Source organism: Oncorhynchus masou, chromosome 29, assembly GCF_036934945.1.
Source record: "Oncorhynchus masou masou isolate Uvic2021 chromosome 29, UVic_Omas_1.1, whole genome shotgun sequence".
NCBI classification, from domain to species: Eukaryota; Metazoa; Chordata; class Actinopteri; order Salmoniformes; family Salmonidae; genus Oncorhynchus; species Oncorhynchus masou.
This window is the reverse complement of record NC_088240.1, coordinates 97,826,981-97,849,625: the sequence shown is the minus strand read 5'-3', so window position 1 is coordinate 97,849,625 and position 22,645 is coordinate 97,826,981. Positions and strand designations below refer to the sequence as shown.

Sequence of the window (22,645 nt, the reverse complement as noted above, 5' to 3'; positions counted from 1 at the left end):
CATTATGATCTGTGTGTAATATGTCATTATGATCGGTGTGTAATATGTCATTATGATCGGTGTGTAATATGACCTTTTGATCGTTGAAGGTAGTGTAAGTTGTTTGATATTTGTATATTTCTATTATTAGATTGTGGGATAAATTATATTTATCCAGTGTTTTCGAGTTTGATTTAATATGTATTGTGCTGCTCAGTGAAGTATGCTGCTTATAGTGTTCAGGTTGTCCCAAGCTCTCTCTCATAACAGACTGTTGTTCAGGTTGTACCAGGCTCTCTCTCATAGCAGACTGTTGTTTAGGTTGTCCCAGGCTCTCTCTCTCTCTTAACAGACTGTTGTTCAGGTTGTCCCAGGCTCTCTCTCTCTCTTAACAGACTGTTGTTCAGGTTGTCCCAGGCTCTCTCTCATAGCAGACTGTTGTTCAGGTTGTCCCAGGCTCTCTCTCATAGCAGACTGTTGTTCAGGTTGTCCCAGGCTCTCTCTCATAGCAGACTGTTGTTCAGGTTGTCCCAGGCTCTCTCTCATAACAGACTGTTGTTCAGGTTGTACCAGGCTCTCTCTCTCTCATAACAGACTGTTGTTCAGGTTGTCCCAGGCTCTCTCTCTCTCATAGCAGACTGTTGTTCAGGTTGTCCCAGGCTCTCTCTCTCTCATAGCAGACTGTTGTTCAGGTTGTCCCAGGCTCTCTCTCATAACAGACTGTTGTTCAGGTTGTACCAGGCTCTCTCTCTCTCATAACAGACTGTTGTTCAGGTTGTACCAGGCTCTCTCTCTCTCATAACAGACTGTTGTTCAGGTTGTCCCAGGCTCTCTCTCTCATAACAGACTGTTGTTCAGGTTGTACCAGACTCTCTCTCTCTCATAACAGACTGTTGTTCAGGTTGTACCAGGCTCTCTCTCTCTCATAACAGACTGTTGTTCAGGTTGTACCAGGCTCTCTCTCTCTCATAACAGACTGTTGTTCAGGTTGTCCCAGGCTCTCTCTCTCATAACAGACTGTTGTTCAGGTTGTACCAGACTCTCTCTCATAACAGACTGTTGTTCAGGTTGTACCAGGCTCTCTCTCTCTCATAACAGACTGTTGTTCAGGTTGTACCAGACTCTCTCTCTCTCATAACAGACTGTTGTTCAGGTTGTACCAGGCTCTCTCTCTCTCATAACAGACTGTTGTTCAGGTTGTACCAGGCTCTCTCTCTCTCATAACAGACTGTTGTTCAGGTTGTCCCAGGCTCTCTCTCTCATAACAGACTGTTGTTCAGGTTGTACCAGACTCTCTCTCATAACAGACTGTTGTTCAGGTTGTACCAGGCTCTCTCTCATAACAGACTGTTGTTCAGGTTGTACCAGGCTCTCTCTCTCTCATAACAGACTGTTGTTCAGGTTGTACCAGGCTCTCTCTCTCTCATAACAGATTGTTGTTCAGGTTGTACCAGACTCTCTCTCATAACAGACTGTTGTTCAGGTTGTACCAGACTCTCTCTCATAACAGACTGTTGTTCAGGTTGTACCAGGCTCTCTCTCTCTTAACAGACTGTTGTTCAGGTTGTACCAGGCTCTCTCTCTCTCATAACAGACTGTTGTTCAGGTTGTACCAGGCTCTCTCTCTTAACAGACTGTTGTTCAGGTTGTCCCAGGCTCTCTCTCTCTCTCATAACAGACTGTTGTTCAGGTTGTACCAGGCTCTCTCTCTCTCTTAACAGACTGTTGTTCAGGTTGTACCAGACTATCTCTCTCTCATAACAGACTGTTGTTCAGGTTGTACCAGGCTCTCTCTCATAACAGACTGTTGTTCAGGTTGTCCCAGGCTCTCTCTCTCATAACAGACTGTTGTTCAGGTTGTACCAGGCTCTCTCTCATAACAGACTGTTGTTCAGGTTGTCCCAGGCTCTCTCTCATAACAGACTGTTGTTCAGGTTGTCCCAGGCTCTCTCTCATAACAGACTGTTGTTCAGGTTGTACCAGGCTCTCTCTCATAACAGACTGTTGTTCAGGTTGTACCAGGCTCTCTCTCTCATAACAGACTGTTGTTCAGGTTGTACCAGGCTCTCTGTCTCTCATAACAGACTGTTGTTCAGGTTGTACCAGGCTCTCTCTCTCTCTTAACAGACTGTTGTTCAGGTTGTACCAGGCTCTCTCTCATAACAGACTGTTGTTCAGGTTGTCCCAGGCTCTCTCTCATAACAGACTGTTGTTCAGGTTGTCCCAGGCTCTCTCTCTCATAACAGACTGTTGTTCAGGTTGTACCAGGCTCTCTCTCTCATAGCAGACTGTTGTTCAGGTTGTACCAGGCTCTCTCTCTCATAACAGACTGTTGTTCAGGTTGTCCCAGGCTCTCTCTCTCATAACAGACTGTTGTTCAGGTTGTACCAGGCTCTCTCTCTCTCATAACAGACTGTTGTTCAGGTTGTACCAGGCTCTCTCTCTCTCTTAACAGACTGTTGTTCAGGTTGTCCCAGGCTCTCTCTCTCTTAACAGACTGTTGTTCAGGTTGTACCAGGCTCTCTCTCATAACAGACTGTTGTTCAGGTTGTACCAGGCTCTCTCTCTCATAACAGACTGTTGTTCAGGTTGTACCAGGCTCTCTCTCTCTCTCTTAACAGACTGTTGTTCAGGTTGTACCAGGCTCTCTCTCATAACAGACTGTTGTTCAGGTTGTCCCAGGCTCTCTCTCATAACAGACTGTTGTTCAGGTTGTACCAGGCTCTCTCTCTCTCTCATAACAGACTGTTGTTCAGGTTGTACCAGGCTCTCTCTCTCTCTCTTAACAGACTGTTGTTCAGGTTGTACCAGGCTCTCTCTCATAACAGACTGTTGTTCAGGTTGTCCCAGACTCTCTCTCTCTCTCATAACAGACTGTTGTTCAGGTTGTACCAGGCTCTCTCTCATAACAGACTGTTGTTCAGGTTGTCCCAGGCTCTCTCTCATAACAGACTGTTGTTCAGGTTGTCCCAGGCTCTCTCTCTCATAACAGACTGTTGTTCAGGTTGTACCAGGCTCTCTCTCTCATAGCAGACTGTTGTTCAGGTTGTACCAGGCTCTCTCTCTCATAACATACTGTTGTTCAGGTTGTCCCAGGCTCTCTCTCTCATAACAGACTGTTGTTCAGGTTGTACCAGGCTCTCTCTCTCTCTCATAACAGACTGTTGTTCAGGTTGTACCAGGCTCTCTCTCTCTCATAACAGACTGTTGTTCAGGTTGTACCAGGCTCTCTCTCTCTCTTAACAGACTGTTGTTCAGGTTGTCCCAGGCTCTCTCTCTCTCTTAACAGACTGTTGTTCAGGTTGTACCAGGCTCTCTCTCATAACAGACTGTTGTTCAGGTTGTACCAGGCTCTCTCTCTCATAACAGACTGTTGTTCAGGTTGTACCAGGCTCTCTCTCTCTCTCTTAACAGACTGTTGTTCAGGTTGTACCAGGCTCTCTCTCTCTCTTAACAGACTGTTGTTCAGGTTGTACCAGGCTCTCTCTCTCTCATAACAGACTGTTGTTCAGGTTGTACGAGGCTCTCTCTCATAGCAGACTGTTGTTCAGGTTGTCCCAGGCTCTCTCTCATAACAGACTGTTGTTCAGGTTGTCCCAGGCTCTCTCTCTCTTAACAGACTGTTGTTCAGGTTGTCCCAGGCTCTCTCTCTCTTAACAGACTGTTGTTCAGGTTGTCCCAGGCTCTCTCTCTCTCATAACAGACTGTTGTTCAGGTTGTACCAGGCTCTCTCTCTCTCATAGCAGACTGTTGTTCAGGTTGTACCAGGCTCTCTCTCTTAACAGACTGTTGTTCAGGTTGTACCAGGCTCTCTCTCTCTCTCATAACAGACTGTTGTTCAGGTTGTCCCAGGCTCTCTCTCTCTCATAACAGACTGTTGTTCAGGTTGTACCAGGCTCTCTCTCTTAACAGACTGTTGTTCAGGTTGTACCAGGCTCTCTCTCATAACAGACTGTTGTTCAGGTTGTACCAGGCTCTCTCTCTCTCATAACAGACTGTTGTTCAGGTTGTCCCAGACTCTCTCTCTCATAACAGACTGTTGTTCAGGTTGTACCAGGCTCTCTCTCTCTCTCATAACAGACTGTTGTTCAGGTTGTCCCAGACTCTCTCTCCCTCATAACAGACTGTTGTTCAGGTTGTCCCAGGCTCTCTCTCTCTCATAACAGACTGTTGTTCAGGTTGTACCAGGCTCTCTCTCTCTCATAACAGACTGTTGTTCAGGTTGTCCCAGACTCTCTCTCCCTCATAACAGACTGTTGTTCAGGTTGTAACAGGCTCTCTCTCTCATAACAGACTGTTGTTCAGGTTGTCCCAGGCTCTCTCTCTCTCTCATAACAGACTGTTGTTTAGGTTGTCCCAGGCTCTCTCTCTCATAACAGACTGTTGTTCAGGTTGTCCCAGGCTCTCTCTCTCTCTCATAACAGACTGTTGTTCAGGTTGTACCAGGCTCTCTCTCATAACAGACTGTTGTTCAGGTTGTACCAGGCTCTCTCTCTCTCATAACAGACTGTTGTTCAGGTTGTCCCAGGCTCTCTCTCTCTCATAACAGGCTGTTGTTCAGGTTGTCCCAGGCTCTCTCTCTCTCATAACAGACTGTTGTTCAGGTTGTACCAGGCTCTCTCTCTCATAACAGACTGTTGTTCAGGTTGTACCAGGCTCTCTCTCTCATAACAGACTGTTGTTCAGGTTGTCCCAGGCTCTCTCTCTCTCTCATAACAGACTGTTGTTCAGGTTGTCCCAGGCTCTCTCTCTCTCATAACAGGCTGTTGTTCAGGTTGTCCCAGGCTCTCTCTCTCATAACAGACTGTTGTTCAGGTTGTACCAGGCTCTCTCTCTCATAACAGACTGTTGTTCAGGTTGTACCAGGCTCTCTCTCATAACAGACTGTTGTTCAGGTTGTCCCAGGCTCTCTCTCTCTCTCATAACAGACTGTTGTTCAGGTTGTCCCAGGCTCTCTCTCATAACAGACTGTTGTTCAGGTTGTCCCAGGCTCAGCCTCTCATAACAGACTGTTGTTCAGGTTGTACCAGGCTCTCTCTCTCATAACAGACTGTTGTTCAGGTTGTACCAGGCTCTCTCTCTCTCTCTTAACAGACTGTTGTTCAGGTTGTACCAGGCTCTCTCTCTCTTAACAGACTGTTGTTCAGGTTGTCCCAGGCTCAGCCTCTCATAACAGACTGTTGTTCAGGTTGTCCCAGGCTCTCTCTCATAACAGACTGTTGTTCAGGTTGTCCCAGGCTCTCTCTCTCATAACAGACTGTTGTTCAGGTTGTCCCAGGCTCTCTCTCTCTTAACAGACTGTTGTTCAGGTTGTCCCAGGCTCTCTCTCTCTCTTAACAGACTGTTGTTCAGGTTGTCCCAGGCTCTCTCTCATAACAGACTGTTGTTCAGGTTGTACCAGGCTCTCTCTCTCTTAACAGACTGTTGTTCAGGTTGTACCAGGCTCTCTCTCTCTCATAACAGACTGTTGTTCAGGTTGTCCCAGGCTCTCTCTCATAACAGACTGTTGTTCAGGTTTTACCAGGCTCTCTCTCTCTCATAACAGACTGTTGTTCAGGTTGTACCAGGCTCTCTCTCATAACAGACTGTTGTTCAGGTTGTACCAGGCTCTCTCTCTCTCATAACAGACTGTTGTTCAGGTGTACCAGGCTCTCTCTCTCTTAACAGACTGTTGTTCAGGTTGTACCAGGCTCTCTCTCATAACAGACTGTTGTTCAGGTTGTACCAGGCTCTCTCTCTCTCATAACAGACTGTTGTTCAGGTTGTCCCAGGCTCTCTCATAACAGACTGTTGTTCAGGTTGTACCAGGCTCTCTCTCATAACAGACTGTTGTTCAGGTTGTACCAGGCTCTCTCTCTCTCATAACAGACTGTTGTTCAGGTTGTCCCAGGCTCTCTCTCATAGCAGACTGTTGTTCAGGTTGTACCAGGCTCTCTCTCATAACAGACTGTTGTTCAGGTTGTACCAGGCTCTCTCTCATAACAGACTGTTGTTCAGGTTGTCCCAGGCTCTCTCTCTCTCATAACAGACTGTTGTTCAGGTTGTACCAGGCTCAGCCTCTCATAACAGACTGTTGTTCAGGTTGTACCAGGCTCTCTCTCTCATAACAGACTGTTGTTCAGGTTGTCCCAGGCTCTCTCTCTCTCTCTTAACAGACTGTTGTTCAGGTTGTACCAGGCTCTCTCTCTCTTAACAGACTGTTGTTCAGGTTGTCCCAGGCTCTCTCTCTCTTAACAGACTGTTGTTCAGGTTGTACCAGGCTCTCTCTCTCTCATAACAGACTGTTGTTCAGGTTGTCCCAGGCTCTCTCTCTCTCATAACAGACTGTTGTTCAGGTTGTACCAGGCTCTCTCTCTTAACAGACTGTTGTTCAGGTTGTACTAGGCTCTCTCTCTCTCTCTTAACAGACTGTTGTTCAGGTTGTCCCAGGCTCTCTCTCTCATAACAGACTGTTGTTCAGGTTGTCCCAGGCTCTCTCTCATAACAGACTGTTGTTCAGGTTGTACCAGGCTCTCTCTCTCTCATAACAGACCGTTGTTCAGGTTGTACCAGGCTCTCTCTCTCTCATAACAGACTGTTGTTCAGGTTGTACCAGGCTCTCTCTCTCTCTCTTAACAGACTGTTGTTCAGGTTGTCCCAGACTCTCTCTCTTAACAGACTGTTGTTCAGGTTGTCCCAGGCTCTCTCTCATAACAGACTGTTGTTCAGGTTGTACCAGACTCTCTCTCATAACAGACTGTTGTTCATGTTGTACCAGGCTCTCTCTCTCATAACAGACTGTTGTTCAGGTTGTACCAGGCTCTCTCTCATAACAGACTGTTGTTCAGGTTGTCCCAGGCTCTCTCTCTCATAACAGACTGTTGTTCAGGTTGTACCAGGCTCTCTCTCATAACAGACTGTTGTTCAGGTTGTCCCAGGCTCTCTCTCTCTCATAACAGACTGTTGTTCAGGTTGTACCAGGCTCTCTCTCATAACAGACTGTTGTTCAGGTTGTACCAGGCTCTCTCTCTTAACAGACTGTTGTTCAGGTTGTACCAGACTCTCTCTCTCTCTTAACAGACTGTTGTTCAGGTTGTACCAGGCTCTCTCTCATAACAGACTGTTGTTCAGGTTGTACCAGGCTCTCTCTCTCTCTCTCATAACAGACTGTTGTTCAGGTTGTACCAGACTCTCTCTCTCTCTCATAACAGACTGTTGTTCAGGTTGTCCCAGGCTCTCTCTCATAACAGACTGTTGTTCAGGTTGTACCAGGCTCTCTCTCATAACAGACTGTTGTTCAGGTTGTACCAGGCTCTCTCTCTCATAACAGACTGTTGTTCAGGTTGTAACAGGCTCTCTCTCTCTCATAACAGACTGTTGTTCAGGTTGTACCAGACTCTCTCTCTCATAACAGACTGTTGTTCAGGTTGTACCAGGCTCTCTCTCATAACAGACTGTTGTTCAGGTTGTCCCAGGCTCTCTCTCTCTCTCATAACAGACTGTTGTTTAGGTTGTCCCAGGCTCTCTCTCTCTCATAACAGACTGTTGTTCAGGTTGTCCCAGGCTCTCTCTCTCTTAACAGACTGTTGTTCAGGTTGTCCCAGGCTCTCTCTCTCATAACAGACTGTTGTTCAGGTTGTACCAGGCTCTCTCTCTCTTAACAGACTGTTGTTCAGGTTGTCCCAGGCTCTCTCTCTCTCATAACAGACTGTTGTTCAGGTTGTACCAGGCTCTCTCTCATAACAGACTGTTGTTCAGGTTGTCCCAGGCTCTCTCTCTCATAACAGACTGTTGTTCAGGTTGTACCAGGCTCTCTCTCATAACAGACTGTTGTTCAGGTTGTCCCAGGCTCTCTCTCTCTCATAACAGACTGTTGTTCAGGTTGTACCAGGCTCTCTCTCTCTCATAACAGACTGTTGTTCAGGTTGTCCCAGGCTCTCTCTCTCTCATAACAGACTGTTGTTCAGGTTGTACCAGACTCTCTCTCTCATAACAGACTGTTGTTCAGGTTGTCCCAGGCTCTCTCTCTCATAACAGACTGTTGTTCAGGTTGTCCCAGGCTCTCTCTCTTAACAGACTGTTGTTCAGGTTGTACCAGGCTCTCTCTCTTAACAGACTGTTGTTCAGGTTGTACCAGGCTCTCTCTCTCTCTTAACAGACTGTTGTTCAGGTTGTCCCAGGCTCTCTCTCTCATAACAGACTGTTGTTCAGGTTGTACCAGGCTCTCTCTCATAACAGACTGTTGTTTAGGTTGTCCCAGGCTCTCTCTCTCATAACAGACTGTTGTTCAGGTTGTACCAGGCTCTCTCTCATAACAGACTGTTGTTTAGGTTGTCCCAGGCTCTCTCTCTCATAACAGACTGTTGTTCAGGTTGTCCCAGGCTCTCTCTCATAACAGACTGTTGTTCAGGTTGTACCAGACTCTCTCTCTCTCTCTCATAACAGACTGTTGTTCAGGTTGTCCCAGGCTCTCTCTCTCTCATAACAGACTGTTGTTCAGGTTGTACCAGGCTCTCTCTCTCTCATAACAGACTGTTGTTCAGGTTGTACCAGGCTCTCTCTCATAACAGACTGTTGTTCAGGTTGTACCAGGCTCTCTCTCATAGCAGACTGTTGTTCAGGTTGTACCAGGCTCTCTCTCATAACAGACTGTTGTTCAGGTTGTACCAGGCTCTCTCTCTTAACAGACTGTTTTTCAGGTTGTACCAGACTCTCTCACTCTCATAACAGACTGTTGTTCAGGTTGTACCAGGCTCTCTCTCATAACAGACTGTTGTTCAGGTTGTACCAGGCTCTCTCTCTCATAACAGACTGTTGTTCAGGTTGTACCAGGCTCTCTCTCATAACAGACTGTTGTTCAGGTTGTACCAGACTCTCTCTCTCATAACAGACTGTTGTTCAGGTTGTACCAGGCTCTCTCTCTCATAACAGACTGTTGTTCAGGTTGTCCCAGGCTCTCTCTCTCATAACAGACTGTTGTTCAGGTTGTACCAGGCTCTCTCTCTCTTAACAGACTGTTGTTCAGGTTGTCCCAGGCTCTCTCTCTCTCTCTCATAACAGACTGTTGTTCAGGTTGTCCCAGGCTCTCTCTCTCATAACAGACTGTTGTTCAGGTTGTCCCAGGCTCTCTCTCTCTTAACAGACTGTTGTTCAGGTTGTCCCAGGCTCTCTCTCTCTCATAACAGACTGTTGTTCAGGTTGTCCCAGGCTCTCTCTCTCATAACAGACTGTTGTTCAGGTTGTCCCAGGCTCTCTCTCTCTTAACAGACTGTTGTTCAGGTTGTACCAGGCTCTCTCTCTCATAACAGACTGTTGTTCAGGTTGTCCCAGGCTCTCTCTCTTAACAGACTGTTGTTCAGGTTGTACCAGGCTCTCTCTCTTAACAGACTGTTGTTCAGGTTGTACCAGGCTCTCTCTCTTAACAGACTGTTGTTCAGGTTGTCCCAGGCTCTCTCTCTCTCATAACAGACTGTTGTTCAGGTTGTACCAGGCTCTCTCTCTCTCTCATAACAGACTTTTGTTCAGGTTGTACCAGGCTCTCTCTCTCTCTTAACAGACTGTTGTTCAGGTTGTACCAGGCTCTCTCTCTCTCATAACAGACTGTTGTTCAGGTTGTACCAGGCTCTCTCTCTCTCTTAACAGACTGTTGTTCAGGTTGTACCAGGCTCTCTCTCATAACAGACTGTTGTTCAGGTTGTACCAGGCTCTCTCTCTCATAACAGACTGTTGTTCAGGTTGTACCAGGCTCTCTCTCTCTCTCATAACAGACTGTTGTTCAGGTTGTACCAGGCTCTCTCTCTCTCATAACAGACTGTTGTTCAGGTTGTACCAGGCTCTCTCTCTCTCATAACAGACTTTTGTTCAGGTTGTACCAGACTCTCTCTCTCTCATAACAGACTGTTGTTCAGGTTGTACCAGGCTCTCTCTCATAACAGACTGTTGTTCAGGTTGTCCCAGGCTCTCTCTCTCTTAACAGACTGTTGTTCAGGTTGTACCAGGCTCTCTCTCTTAACAGACTGTTGTTCAGGTTGTACCAGGCTCTCTCTCTCTTAACAGACTGTTGTTCAGGTTGTCCCAGGCTCTCTCTCATAACAGACTGTTGTTCAGGTTGTACCAGGCTCTCTCTCATAGCAGACTGTTGTTCAGGTTGTCCCAGGCTCTCTCTCATAACAGACTGTTGTTCAGGTTGTACCAGGCTCTCTCTCATAGCAGACTGTTGTTCAGGTTGTACCAGGCTCTCTCTCATAACAGACTGTTGTTCAGGTTGTACCAGGCTCTCTCTCATAGCAGACTGTTGTTCAGGTTGTACCAGGCTCTCTCTCTCTCATAACAGACTGTTGTTCAGGTTGTACCAGACTCTCTCTCATAACAGACTGTTGTTCAGGTTGTACCAGGCTCTCTCTCTCATAACAGACTGTTGTTCAGGTTGTCCCAGGCTCTCTCTCTCTCTCATAACAGACTGTTGTTCAGGTTGTACCAGACTCTCTCTCTCATAACAGACTGTTGTTCAGGTTGTCCCAGGCTCTCTCTCATAACAGACTGTTGTTCAGGTTGTCCCAGGCTCTCTCTCTCTCATAACAGACTGTTGTTCAGGTTGTACCAGGCTCTCTCTCATAACAGACTGTTGTTCAGGTTGTACCAGACTCTCTCTCATAACAGACTGTTGTTCAGGTTGTCCCAGGCTCTCTCTCTCTCATAACAGACTGTTGTTCAGGTTGTCCCAGGCTCTCTCTCATAACAGACTGTTGTTCAGGTTGTCCCAGGCTCTCTCTCATAGCAGACTGTTGTTCAGGTTGTCCCAGGCTCTCTCTCTCTCATAACAGACTGTTGTTCAGGTTGTACCAGGCTCTCTCTCTCTCTCATAACAGACTTTTGTTCAGGTTGTACCAGGCTCTCTCTCTCTCTTAACAGACTGTTGTTCAGGTTGTACCAGGCTCTCTCTCTCTCATAACAGACTGTTGTTCAGGTTGTACCAGGCTCTCTCTCTCTTAACAGACTGTTGTTCAGGTTGTACCAGGCTCTCTCTCATAACAGACTGTTGTTCAGGTTGTACCAGGCTCTCTCTCTCTCATAACAGACTGTTGTTCAGGTTGTACCAGGCTCTCTCTCTCTCATAACAGACTGTTGTTCAGGTTGTCCCAGGCTCTCTCTCTCTCATAACAGACTGTTGTTCAGGTTGTACCAGGCTCTCTCTCTCTCTCATAACAGACTTTTGTTCAGGTTGTACCAGACTCTCTCTCTCTCATAACAGACTGTTGTTCAGGTTGTACCAGGCTCTCTCTCATAACAGACTGTTGTTCAGGTTGTCCCAGGCTCTCTCTCTCTTAACAGACTGTTGTTCAGGTTGTACCAGGCTCTCTCTCTTAACAGACTGTTGTTCAGGTTGTACCAGGCTCTCTCTCTTAACAGACTGTTGTTCAGGTTGTCCCAGGCTCTCTCTCATAACAGACTGTTGTTCAGGTTGTACCAGGCTCTCTCTCATAGCAGACTGTTGTTCAGGTTGTCCCAGGCTCTCTCTCATAACAGACTGTTGTTCAGGTTGTACCAGGCTCTCTCTCATAGCAGACTGTTGTTCAGGTTGTACCAGGCTCTCTCTCATAGCAGACTGTTGTTCAGGTTGTACCAGGCTCTCTCATAGCAGACTGTTGTTCAGGTTGTACCAGGCTCTCTCTCTCTCATAACAGACTGTTGTTCAGGTTGTACCAGACTCTCTCTCATAACAGACTGTTGTTCAGGTTGTACCAGGCTCTCTCTCTCATAACAGACTGTTGTTCAGGTTGTCCCAGGCTCTCTCTCTCTCATAACAGACTGTTGTTCAGGTTGTACCAGACTCTCTCTCTCATAACAGACTGTTGTTCAGGTTGTCCCAGGCTCTCTCTCATAACAGACTGTTGTTCAGGTTGTCCCAGGCTCTCTCTCTCTCATAACAGACTGTTGTTCAGGTTGTACCAGGCTCTCTCTCATAACAGACTGTTGTTCAGGTTGTACCAGACTCTCTCTCATAACAGACTGTTGTTCAGGTTGTCCCAGGCTCTCTCTCATAACAGACTGTTGTTCAGGTTGTCCCAGGCTCTCTCTCATAACAGACTGTTGTTCAGGTTGTCCCAGGCTCTCTCTCTCTCATAACAGACTGTTGTTCAGGTTGTCCCAGGCTCTCTCTCATAACAGACTGTTGTTCAGGTTGTCCCAGGCTCTCTCTCATAGCAGACTGTTGTTCAGGTTGTCCCAGGCTCTCTCTCTCTCTTAACAGACTGTTGTTCAGGTTGTACCAGACTCTCTCTCACTCTCTCTTAACAGACTGTTGTTCAGGTTGTACCAGACTCTCTCTCTCATAACAGACTGTTGTTCAGGTTGTACCAGACTCTCTCTCTTAACAGACTGTTGTTCAGGTTGTACCAGGCTCTCTCTCTCATAACAGACTGTTGTTCAGGTTGTACCAGGCTCTCTCTCACTCTCTCTTAACAGACTGTTGTTCAGGTTGTACCAGACTCTCTCTCACTCTCTCTTAACAGACTGTTGTTCAGGTTGTACCAGACTCTCTCTCTCATAACAGACTGTTGTTCAGGTTGTCCCAGACTCTCTCTCTCTCATAACAGACTGTTGTTCAGGGCTAGACGCCAGCTATCAGTTAAGGTTCCTTTTTTCCATTCATTTGTGAGATCTGTTATGGAAATGGATTGTGTTTGGTTGGCTTTGCAGGCTGACAGGAACACATGGGAACGAATGGTTAAACAAAGGGAAAAGAGTGAAACCTCTCATATCAGCCTGCAGAGGATGCAAATGAGATGGCATGAGATTCCTTGTCGTGTCCCCCAAATGGCACCCTATTCCCTATATAGTGCACTACATTTGACCGGAGCCCTATTGGCCTTGGTGAAAAATAGTGCACTAAACAGGGAAGAGGTTCATTTTGGCCTCTTAACCCACTATGCTACATTATGCAAGAAACATAATCTTTTAATCTTTCTGCTTGTTTTGTATTTATATCAGAGATCGCTGCGTCGCTGCAGAATCTAAACAAAGATTAAACCAACGAATGCATTTGACGTGAACATTTTGCATAAGACAAGTTGTAAATTACAGCAAACATGACTAAAATCTCAGATTTAAAGGTCTGCCATCGACCGCTTCCAAAAGTAGTAAAGATAAATCACAATAGTAGTTGTTGGTGTGTGTCCCAAATGGCATCCTATTCCCTCTATAGTGCACTACTTTTCACAAGAGCCCTATGGAACCTGGTGAAATGTAGTGCACTATATAGGGAATATGGTGCCATTTGGCACGTTATTTATGGGCCAAAGCCAGCAGTCTAGTCTGTGAAAACAGTACTGCTAGGCTAGCCACCAAAGGGTGCAGCATTGTGATATGTAATTGGTGTGTGGGTAAGGGTTTTGACTTGGTCAGAGGGACAGGGCTAAGCTGTGTAGTAGATGGTTTACCTCCTCTCACCACGTCTCCTTTGTGAGTCCGTTGGTGTCAGGAGAGAGACCTCACCGCAGGACAGCTGACCAGGCGTCCGCGCCTCGTCCACGCGTCACTGATGCCGTGTGTGTGTGTAGGATGTCCAGCAAACGTTACGCTGGGTTGTGGTGTGACTGTCGTGTGTGTGTGTGTAGGATGTCTCCAGCTATCGTTGTGTTGTCGTTGTGGTGTTGTGACTTCACAGCCGAGGTTTCCCTCCTGCCTACGAGGATGAGGCTCGTGTCTAACTACGTAGACTGTAGGTCTGGTACGTATTGTTCTAGGTTTTCTACGTCATCTGTCTGGTACGTCACCCAGTGGGTGAGTCACGATCGTCTGCTAATCCCTGTTTTAGAATAGAACTTTAGAATAGAACTTTTAGAATAGAACTTTAGAATAGAACTTTTAGAATATAACTTTTAGAACAGAACTTTAGAATATAACTTTTAGAATATAACTTTTAGAACAGAACTTTAGAATAGAACTTTTAGAATATAAACTTTTGAACAGAACTTTAGAATAGAACTTTTAGAACAGAACTTTAGAATAGAACTTTTAGAATATAACTTTAGAATAGAACTCTAGAATAGAACTTTTAGAATAGAACTTTAGAATGTGACTTTTATGATAGAACTTTAGAATAGAACTTTTAGAATAGAACTTTAGAATAGAACTTTTAGAATAGAACTTTAGAATAGAACTTTTAGAATAGAACTTTAGAATTCAATTTTTAGAATAGAACTTTCAGAATAGAACTTTAGAATAGAACTTTTAGAATAGAACTTTAGAATTGAACTTTTAGAATAGAACTTTTAGAATAGAACTTTTAGAATAGAACTTTAGAATAGAACTTTTAGAATAGAACTTTCAGAATAGAACTTTTAGAACTTAGTGCAGTTCTGGAGAGACTGGCAGTTGTCTTCTGTGCTGATCTCACAACACACACAGCGCCCCTGGAGCCATATACAGTCCATATTTAATGACACCCTTGATACAGATTAGCAATAATAACTAAAAGAAAATAGTCATAAATAAAATAAATAGTACCAAGCTATATTGTATCCTCCACTAATGTGGTAAAGTTACATTATTTTATAATAATACAACTGTAAAGAGAAAGAGATTTTGTTTAGTAAAATAAGTCCTGTTTTTAATACCTTTCATTGCTTCACCTTGCCAAGATAACACAACCTTTACTAAAATGTTTGATGAGATTGGAGAATACATTGGGAGGGATCATTCCTCCATTCAGCATCTTTCCAGATCTTTGATATCCTTCGCCTGCGCCATTTTCAGAATTAAATTTTCATGTCATTTGAACAAAGGTTCCAATCCAAGAGCCAGTGCCGTTTATCAAACTCCAGGCGGTTACATTTTCTGGAACCTTTGTCTAAAGAAAGATTCATAAGCAGAAAATAACAACATACCTGTAAAATATGGTGGTGGATCTGTGATGTTATGGGGCTATTTTGCTTCCACTGGCCCTGGGGTCCTTGTTAAGGTCAGACCTGTAAAATATGGTGGTGGATCTGTGATGTTATGGGGCTATTTAGCTTCCACTGGCCCTGGGGTTCTTGTTAAGGTCATACCTGTAAAATATGGTGGTGGATCTGTGATGTTATGGGCTATTTTGCTTCCACTGGCTCTGGGGTCCTTGTTAAGGTCATACCTGTAAAATATGGTGGTGGATCTGTGATGTTATGGGGTTATTTGGCTTCTGCTGGTCCTGGGGTTCTTGTAACCGAAATGTTGCTGGATCAATCCCCAAGCTGACAAGGTAAAAATATGTCATTCTACCCCTGAACAAGGCAGTTAACCCACTGTTCCCGGTAGGCCGTCATTGTAAATAAAAATGTGTTCTTAATTGACTTGCCTCGTTAAAAAAATAACTTTTGATCTAAATTGGTTGAGTTATAAGAGTAGGTCAATAAATATTTGGACTCCACACCACACTAAATCAGATAAAGGTATAGTTTGGAAATAGGGAGGAACTATTGGGGTGCAGGAATATGTTAATATCTTTAGGAATATGTTAATATTTTTATGAATATGTCTTTAGAAATATGTTAATATCGTTAGGAATATGTTAATATCTTTAGGAATATGTTAATATTTGTTATGAATATGTCTTTAGAAATATGTTAACATCGTTAGGAATATGTTAATATCTTTAGGAATATGTCTTTAGGAATATGTTAATATCTTTAGGAATATGTCTTTAGGAATATGTTAATATCTTTAGGAATATGTTTTATGAATATGTTAATATCTTTAGGAATATGTCTTTAGGAATATGTTAATATCTTTAGGAATATGTCTTTAGGAATATGTTAATATCTTTAGGAATATGTGTTGTTGGTGGAAGAAGGTGAGGACCAAGGTGCAGCGTGGTTGGCGTCCATATTTATTAAATGAACACGGAAATAACAAAACTAACAAAGAGAACGACTGGAAACACTGGGGCAGACACACAACAGGAAACAGTTCTGGCTGGTGCAGACACACAACAGGAAACAGTTCTGGCTGGGGCAGACACACAACAGGAAACAGTTCTGGCTGGGGCAGACACACAACAGGAAACAGTTCTGGCTGGTGCAGACACACAACAGGAAACAGTTCTGGCTGGGGCAGACACACAACAGGAAACAGTTCTGGCTGAAACAGTGCAGACACACAACAGGAAACAGTTCTGGCTGGTGCAGACACACAACAGGAAACAGTTCTGGCTGGTGCAGACACACAACAGAAAACAGAAAATAATCACCCACGAAACAAAATAGAAAACAGGCTCCCTAAATATGGTTCTCAATCAGGGACAACGGTTGACAGCTGCCTCTGATTGAGAACCATACCAGGCCAAACACAGAAATTGCAAATCATAGATAGAAGAACTAACATAGACAACCCCACCCAACTCACGCCCTGACCATACTAAAACAAAGACATAACAAAAGAACTGAGGTCAGAACGTGACAATATGTTAATATGTTTAGGAATATGTTAATATCTTTAGGAATATGTTAATATCTTTAGGAATATGTAAATGTCTGTAGGAATATGTTAATATCTGTAAGAATATGTTAATATCTGTAGGAATATGTTAATATCTGTGGGAATATGTTAATATCTGTGGGAATATGTTAATATCTTTAGGAATATGTAAATGTCCGTGTATCTGTATCTGTGGTGAATATGTTAATATCTGTGGGAATATGTTAATATCTTTATGTTAATAGGAAGTGGACACTCAGGACTGGAATGAATAATAAACAACCACATTGACAACTATACTTTATACCTCATAAATCCCAGTCCTACTATTCCTAATACCTGTACATAGTATTTGCATAGTCAATAATTCTAGGGTGGGAGGAGGTTTAGCCATAATTAATTTGAATTTGATTACAAATTCCAGACAAACAGTACAGTACCTTAAATGACTCACACCCCTTGACTTGTTACATATTTTGTTGTGTTACAGCCTGAATTTAAAATGTATTGAATTGAGATGTTTTACTGACCAACACACCATACACCATAATGTCAAAGTGGAATCATGTTTTTATACTTTTTAAATTTTTATAATAAATAAATGAAAAGCTGAAAAGTCTTGAATCAATACGTATTTAACTCCTTTGTTATGGCAAACCTAAAAAAGTTCAGGATTAAAAATGTGCTTAACAAGTCACATAATAAGTTGCATGGACTCACTTTGTGTGCAATAATAGTGTTTTAACATGATTTTTGAATGACGACCTCATCTCTGGACACCACACATACAATTATCTGTAAGGTCCTTCAATCGAGCAGTTAATTTAAAAATAGATTCAACCACAAAGACCAGGGAGGTTTTTCGATGCCTCGCAAAGAGGGGGCACCTATTGGTAGATGGGTAAAAAAGCAGACATTTAATATCACTTTGACCATGGTGAGGTTATTAATTACACTTTGGATGGTGTATCAAAATACCCAGTCACTACAAAGATACAGATGTCCTGTCTAACTCAGTTGCCGGAGAGGAAGGAAACCGCTCAGGTATTTCACCATGAGGTTGGTGGTCACTTTAAAACAGTTACAGAGTTTAATGGCTGTGATAGGAGAAAACTGAGGATGGATCAACAACATGACTCCACAATACTAACCTACATGACAGAGTGAAAAGAAGGAAGCCTGTACAGAATAAAACATATTCCAAAACATGCATCCTGTTTGCAGTAAGGCACCAAAGGAAAACTGCTAAAAATGAGGCAAAGAAATATACTGTCCTGAATACAAATCATTATGTTTGGGGCAAATCCAATACAACTCTTCATATTTTCAAGCATGGTGGTGGCTGGATCATGTTATGGGTATGCTTGTCATAGGCAAGGACTAGTGAGTTTTTATTTTTAAATTGTACCCCTTTTTCTCCCCAATTTCATGGTATCCAATTGTTTAGTAGCTACTATCTTGTCTCATCGCTACAACTCCCGTATGGGTTGAAAGTCATGCGTCCTCCGATACACAACCCAACCAAGCCGCACTGCTTCTTGACACAGCGCCATCCAACCCGGAAGCCAGCCGCACCAATGTGTGAAACACTGTGCACCTGGCAACCTTGGTTAGCGTGCACTGCACCCGGCCCGCCACAGGAGTCGCTGGTGCGCGATGAGACAAGGATTTCACTACCGGCCAAAACCTCCCTAACCCGAACGACGCTAGGCCAATTGTGCGTCGCCCCACGGACCTCCCGGTCACGACAGAGCCTGGGCGCGAACCCAGAGTCTCTGGTGGTGCAGCTGGCGCTGCAGTACAGCGCCCTTAACCACGGCGCCACCCGGGAGGGACTAGGGAGTCTTTTAGGATAAAAAGAAACAGAATAGAACTAAGCACAGTCAAAATCTTAGAGGAAAACCTGATTCAGTCTGCTTTCCAATAGACACTGGGAGACTGGCAGCTTCATTAAATAGTACCCACAAAACATCAGTCTCAAAGTCAACAGTGAAGAGGCGACTCTGCCTTCTAGGCAGAGTTCCTCTGTCCAGTGTCTCTGTTCTTTTGCCCATCTTAATCTTTTCTTTTTATTGGCCAGTCTGAGATATGGCTTTTTCTTTGCAACTCTGCCTAGAAGGCCAGCATCCCGGAGTCGCCTCTTCACTGTTGACGTTGAGACTGGTGTTTTGTGGGTACTATTTAATGAAGCTGCCAATTGAGGACTTGTGAGGCGTCTGTTTCTCAAACTAGACACTAATGTACTTGTCCTCTTGCTCAGTTGTGCACCGGGGCCTCCCACCCCTCTTTCTATTCTGGTTAAAGCCAATTTGCGCTGTTCTGTGACGGGAGTAGCACAAAGCGTTGTATGAGATCTTCAGTTTCTTGGCAATTTCTCGCATGGATTAGCCTTAATTTCTCAGAACAAGAATAAACTGACAAGTTTCAGCAGAAAGGTATTTGTTTCTGGCTATTTTGAGCCTGTTATCGAATCCACAAATGCTGATGCTCCAGATACTGAATTAGTCTAATGAAGGTCAGTTTTATTGCTTCTTAAATCACAAACAACAGTTTTCAGCTGTGCTAACATAATCACAAATGGGTTTTCTAATGATCAATTAGCCTTTTAAAATTATAAACTTGGACTAGCTAACACAACGGGCCATTGGAACACAGGAGTGATGGTTGCTGATAATGGGCCTCTGTACGCCTATGCACAGAGGCCCATTAAAATCAGCCGTTAAAATAAAAAAAATCAGGTCCATTAAAATCAGCTGTTTCCAGCTGCAAAAGTCATTTACAACATTAACAATGTCTACACTGTATTTCTGATCAATTCGATGTTATTTTAATGGACAAAAAATGTGCTTTTCTTTCAAAAACAAGGGACATTTCTAAGTTACCCCAAACTTTTGATTGGTAGTATATGTAAATTAGATTTTTCAGTATTTCCTTTTCAATACATTTGGAGAAAAAAAAATCCATCTTTTTACTTTGTCAATATTAGATATTATTACACGTAAATCCATTTTGGTTTCAGGCTGTAACAGAACAAAATGTGGAACAAGTGAAGGGGTATGAGGACATTCTGAAGGCATTCACTGTAAGGTATCTGACAGTTCTGTCTGTAATAAACCAGGAAATATGGTCGGTTTGATGGATATGGTTCATCTTCTGTGAGGTTGTTGTCTTCACAAAATGTGCTCGACACAAGTCACCCAACCCTCTCTGAACCAATACCTGGTCACCCAACCTCTCTCTGGACCGGACCTGGACCAATACCTGGTCACCCAACCTCTGAACCAATACCTCATCACCCAACTCTCTCTGGACCAACCTCTCTCTGGACCATCACCCAACCGCCTCTGGACCTCTGGACCAATACCTCATCACCCAACTCTGGACCAATACCCTCTGAACCAATCTCTCTGGACCAATACCTGGTCACCCAACCTCTCTGGACCAATACCTGGTCACCTAACCTCTCTCTGGACAAATACCTGGTCACCTAACCTCTCTCTGAACCAATACCTGGTCACCCAACCTCTCTCTGAACCAATACCTGGTCACCTAACCTCTCTCTGGACCGATACCTCGAACCAATACCTTCACCCAACCTCTCTCTGGACCGCTCTCAGGACCAGGACCTGGTCACCCAACCTCTCTCTGAACCAATACCTCATCACCCAACCTCTCTCTGAACCAATACCTCATCACCCAACCTCTCTCTGAACCAATACCTGGTCACCCAACCTCTATCTGAACCAATACCTGGTCACCTAAACTCTCTCTGGACCAATACCTCATCACCCAAACTCTCTCTGAACCAATACCTCATCACCCAAACTCTCTCTGAACCAATACCTCATCACCCAACCTCTCTCTGACCTGGTCACCAACCTTTCTCTGGACCAATACCTGGTCACCCAACCTCTCTCTGAACCAATACCTGGTCAACTGAACCAATACCTGGTCCCTCTGGACCAATACCTCATCACCCAAACTCTCTCTGGACCACCTCATCACCCAAACTCTGAACCAATACCTCATCACCCAACCTCTCTCTGAACCAATACCTCATCACCCAACTCTCTCTGAACCAATACCTGGTCACCCAACCTTTCTCTGGACCAATACCTGGTCACCCAACTCTCTCTGGACCAATACCTCATCACCCAACCTCTCTCTGAACCAATACCTGGTCACCCAACTCTCTCTGGACCAATACCTCATCACCCCCTGAACCAATACCTCATCACCCAACCTCTCTCTGGACCAATAACTCATCACCCAACCTCTCTCTGGACCAATACCTCGTCTTCCCCATCCAGGAAGAAGACAATAACAACCTAAACATTCAGCTTTATAGGCATTAGGCAAGAATGATCAATGCCCTCCTTTGTTCATTTCATTATTTGAATAACTATTTTTTAAATAACTTAAAAAAGGCTATTGTTCATATGAGTTAACGGTATTATACATCAAATTGTAAATATAAATTTTATTTCCAGTGCTAAACCATAGGTGGATTAAAAAAACTGCCTCTATATTCTACGTAAGTGATGACGCAATCACAGCAAGTATGCATTTATTTTAAGGAGAAACCCTGTAAGAAGGCAAAGCGAAGAAGCCCGCTCGTCGTAATGCCACCAAAGTGGGTGGGCACACTTCCTAAGTATAAGTATGGAAACAACCTCGTCTCGTCCTAACGGATTTCTACTACAGAGGAGACGGAGATGAGCGCTAACATTATGAGACCACAGCCAGCAATGAAATTACACGTGGTGAGTATTTTACCTTCACGCTGTTTATATTCTCCGTGGACTATGTTTGGCGAAGGGGTTTATTCTAACGATTGAATAGATTATTCCAACGAGTGAATTGTGAGATTAGAACAGTGTGCAGATGAACGATACATCCCGATTATATTCGATGCGATGCGCTCCTTCATCAAAACGCAGCACAGGTAGGTAGTCTATTCTGTGTTTAAATCATCTTTGATTATAGAAATTGTAGCTCTTGGTCTTTGGTGAAGGGGAGACTGATATTAGTAGAAATTAGACGTTTCTAACTGTGACTGTTTTGAAACCTCGTTGTATGGACGAAAGTTTTGAACACATTTCTTTGACATATTTCATATTTTGTATTTTAATGTAAACTAAGTCGATAATGTTTATGCGTCAATGACTATTATAAATAGTGCCGGCTTCATAGGGCCTAAACACCAACATGCTGCAATATTTCTCGACCACATGACTCTTCTGACATAGGTGTGTATTGTATTTTCAACTCTCTCCGTCATGACTCAATTTGTTTCAGGCTGAATTTGCATAACTTGTTGGTGAGAGATGGTTCCCACCCCTACACATACCATGTTTACTTTTCCTAAACCAATCCTAAAAAGGAACCATGAACTGCATCAGTATTTATTTTTTATTTGTGCGACATGCATGAAACGTGACAATAATTCAATTTTGTATTTTTTTTTTTTAACTAGGCAAGTCAGTTAAGAACAAATTCTTATTTTCAATGACAGCCTAGGAATTGTGAGTAAACTGCCTTGTTCGGGGGCAGAACGACTTTTACCATGTCAGCTCGGGGATTCAATATTGCAACCTTTCAGTTCCTGGCCCAACGCTCTACCACTAGGCTACCTGCCGCCCCTCCACTCTAACCACTAGGCTACCTGCCCCTCCACTCTAACCACTAGGCTACCTGCCGCCCCTCCACTCTAACCACTAGGCTACCTGCCGCCCCTCCACTCTAACCGCTAGGCTACCTGTCCCTCCACTCTAACCACTAGACTACCTGCAGCCCCTCCACTCTAACCTCTAGGCTACCTGGCTCCACTCTAACCGCTAGGCTACCTGCCGTCCCTCCACTCTAACCACGAGGCTACCTGCCGCCCCTCCACTCTAACCGCTAGGCTACCTGCCGCCCCTCCACTCTAACCGCTTGGCTACCTGCCGTCCCTCCACTCTAACCACTTGGCTACCTGCCGTCCCTCCACTCTAACCACTAGACTACCTGCCGCCCCTCCACTCTAACCACTAGGCTACCTGCCGCCCCTCCACTCTAACCGCTAGGCTACCTGCCGCCCCACTCTAACCGCTAGGCTACCTGCCGCCCCTACACTCTAACCACTAGGCTACCTGCCGTCCCTCCACTCTAACCGCTAGGCTACCTGCCGTCCCTCCACTCTCTAACCACTAGGCTACCTGCCGTAACCCTAGGCTACCTGCCACCCCTACACTCT

At 44.4% G+C, this 22,645-nt stretch overlaps 1 protein-coding gene across 1 annotated transcript in view; it reads left to right on the top strand.

The window, feature by feature from the left end:
* Positions 1 to 20,992: 20,992 nt before the first annotated feature.
* Positions 20,993 to 22,645, top strand: part of LOC135521023 (tumor necrosis factor receptor superfamily member 11B-like) — a 36,860-nt gene continuing 35,207 nt past the window's right edge. The window contains exon 1 of the mRNA XM_064946928.1: positions 20,993 to 21,173. Coding sequence (XP_064803000.1) covers positions 21,126 to 21,173 — 48 coding nt within the window. The 5' untranslated portion in view covers positions 20,993 to 21,125. The remainder of the gene's footprint in view (positions 21,174 to 22,645) is intronic.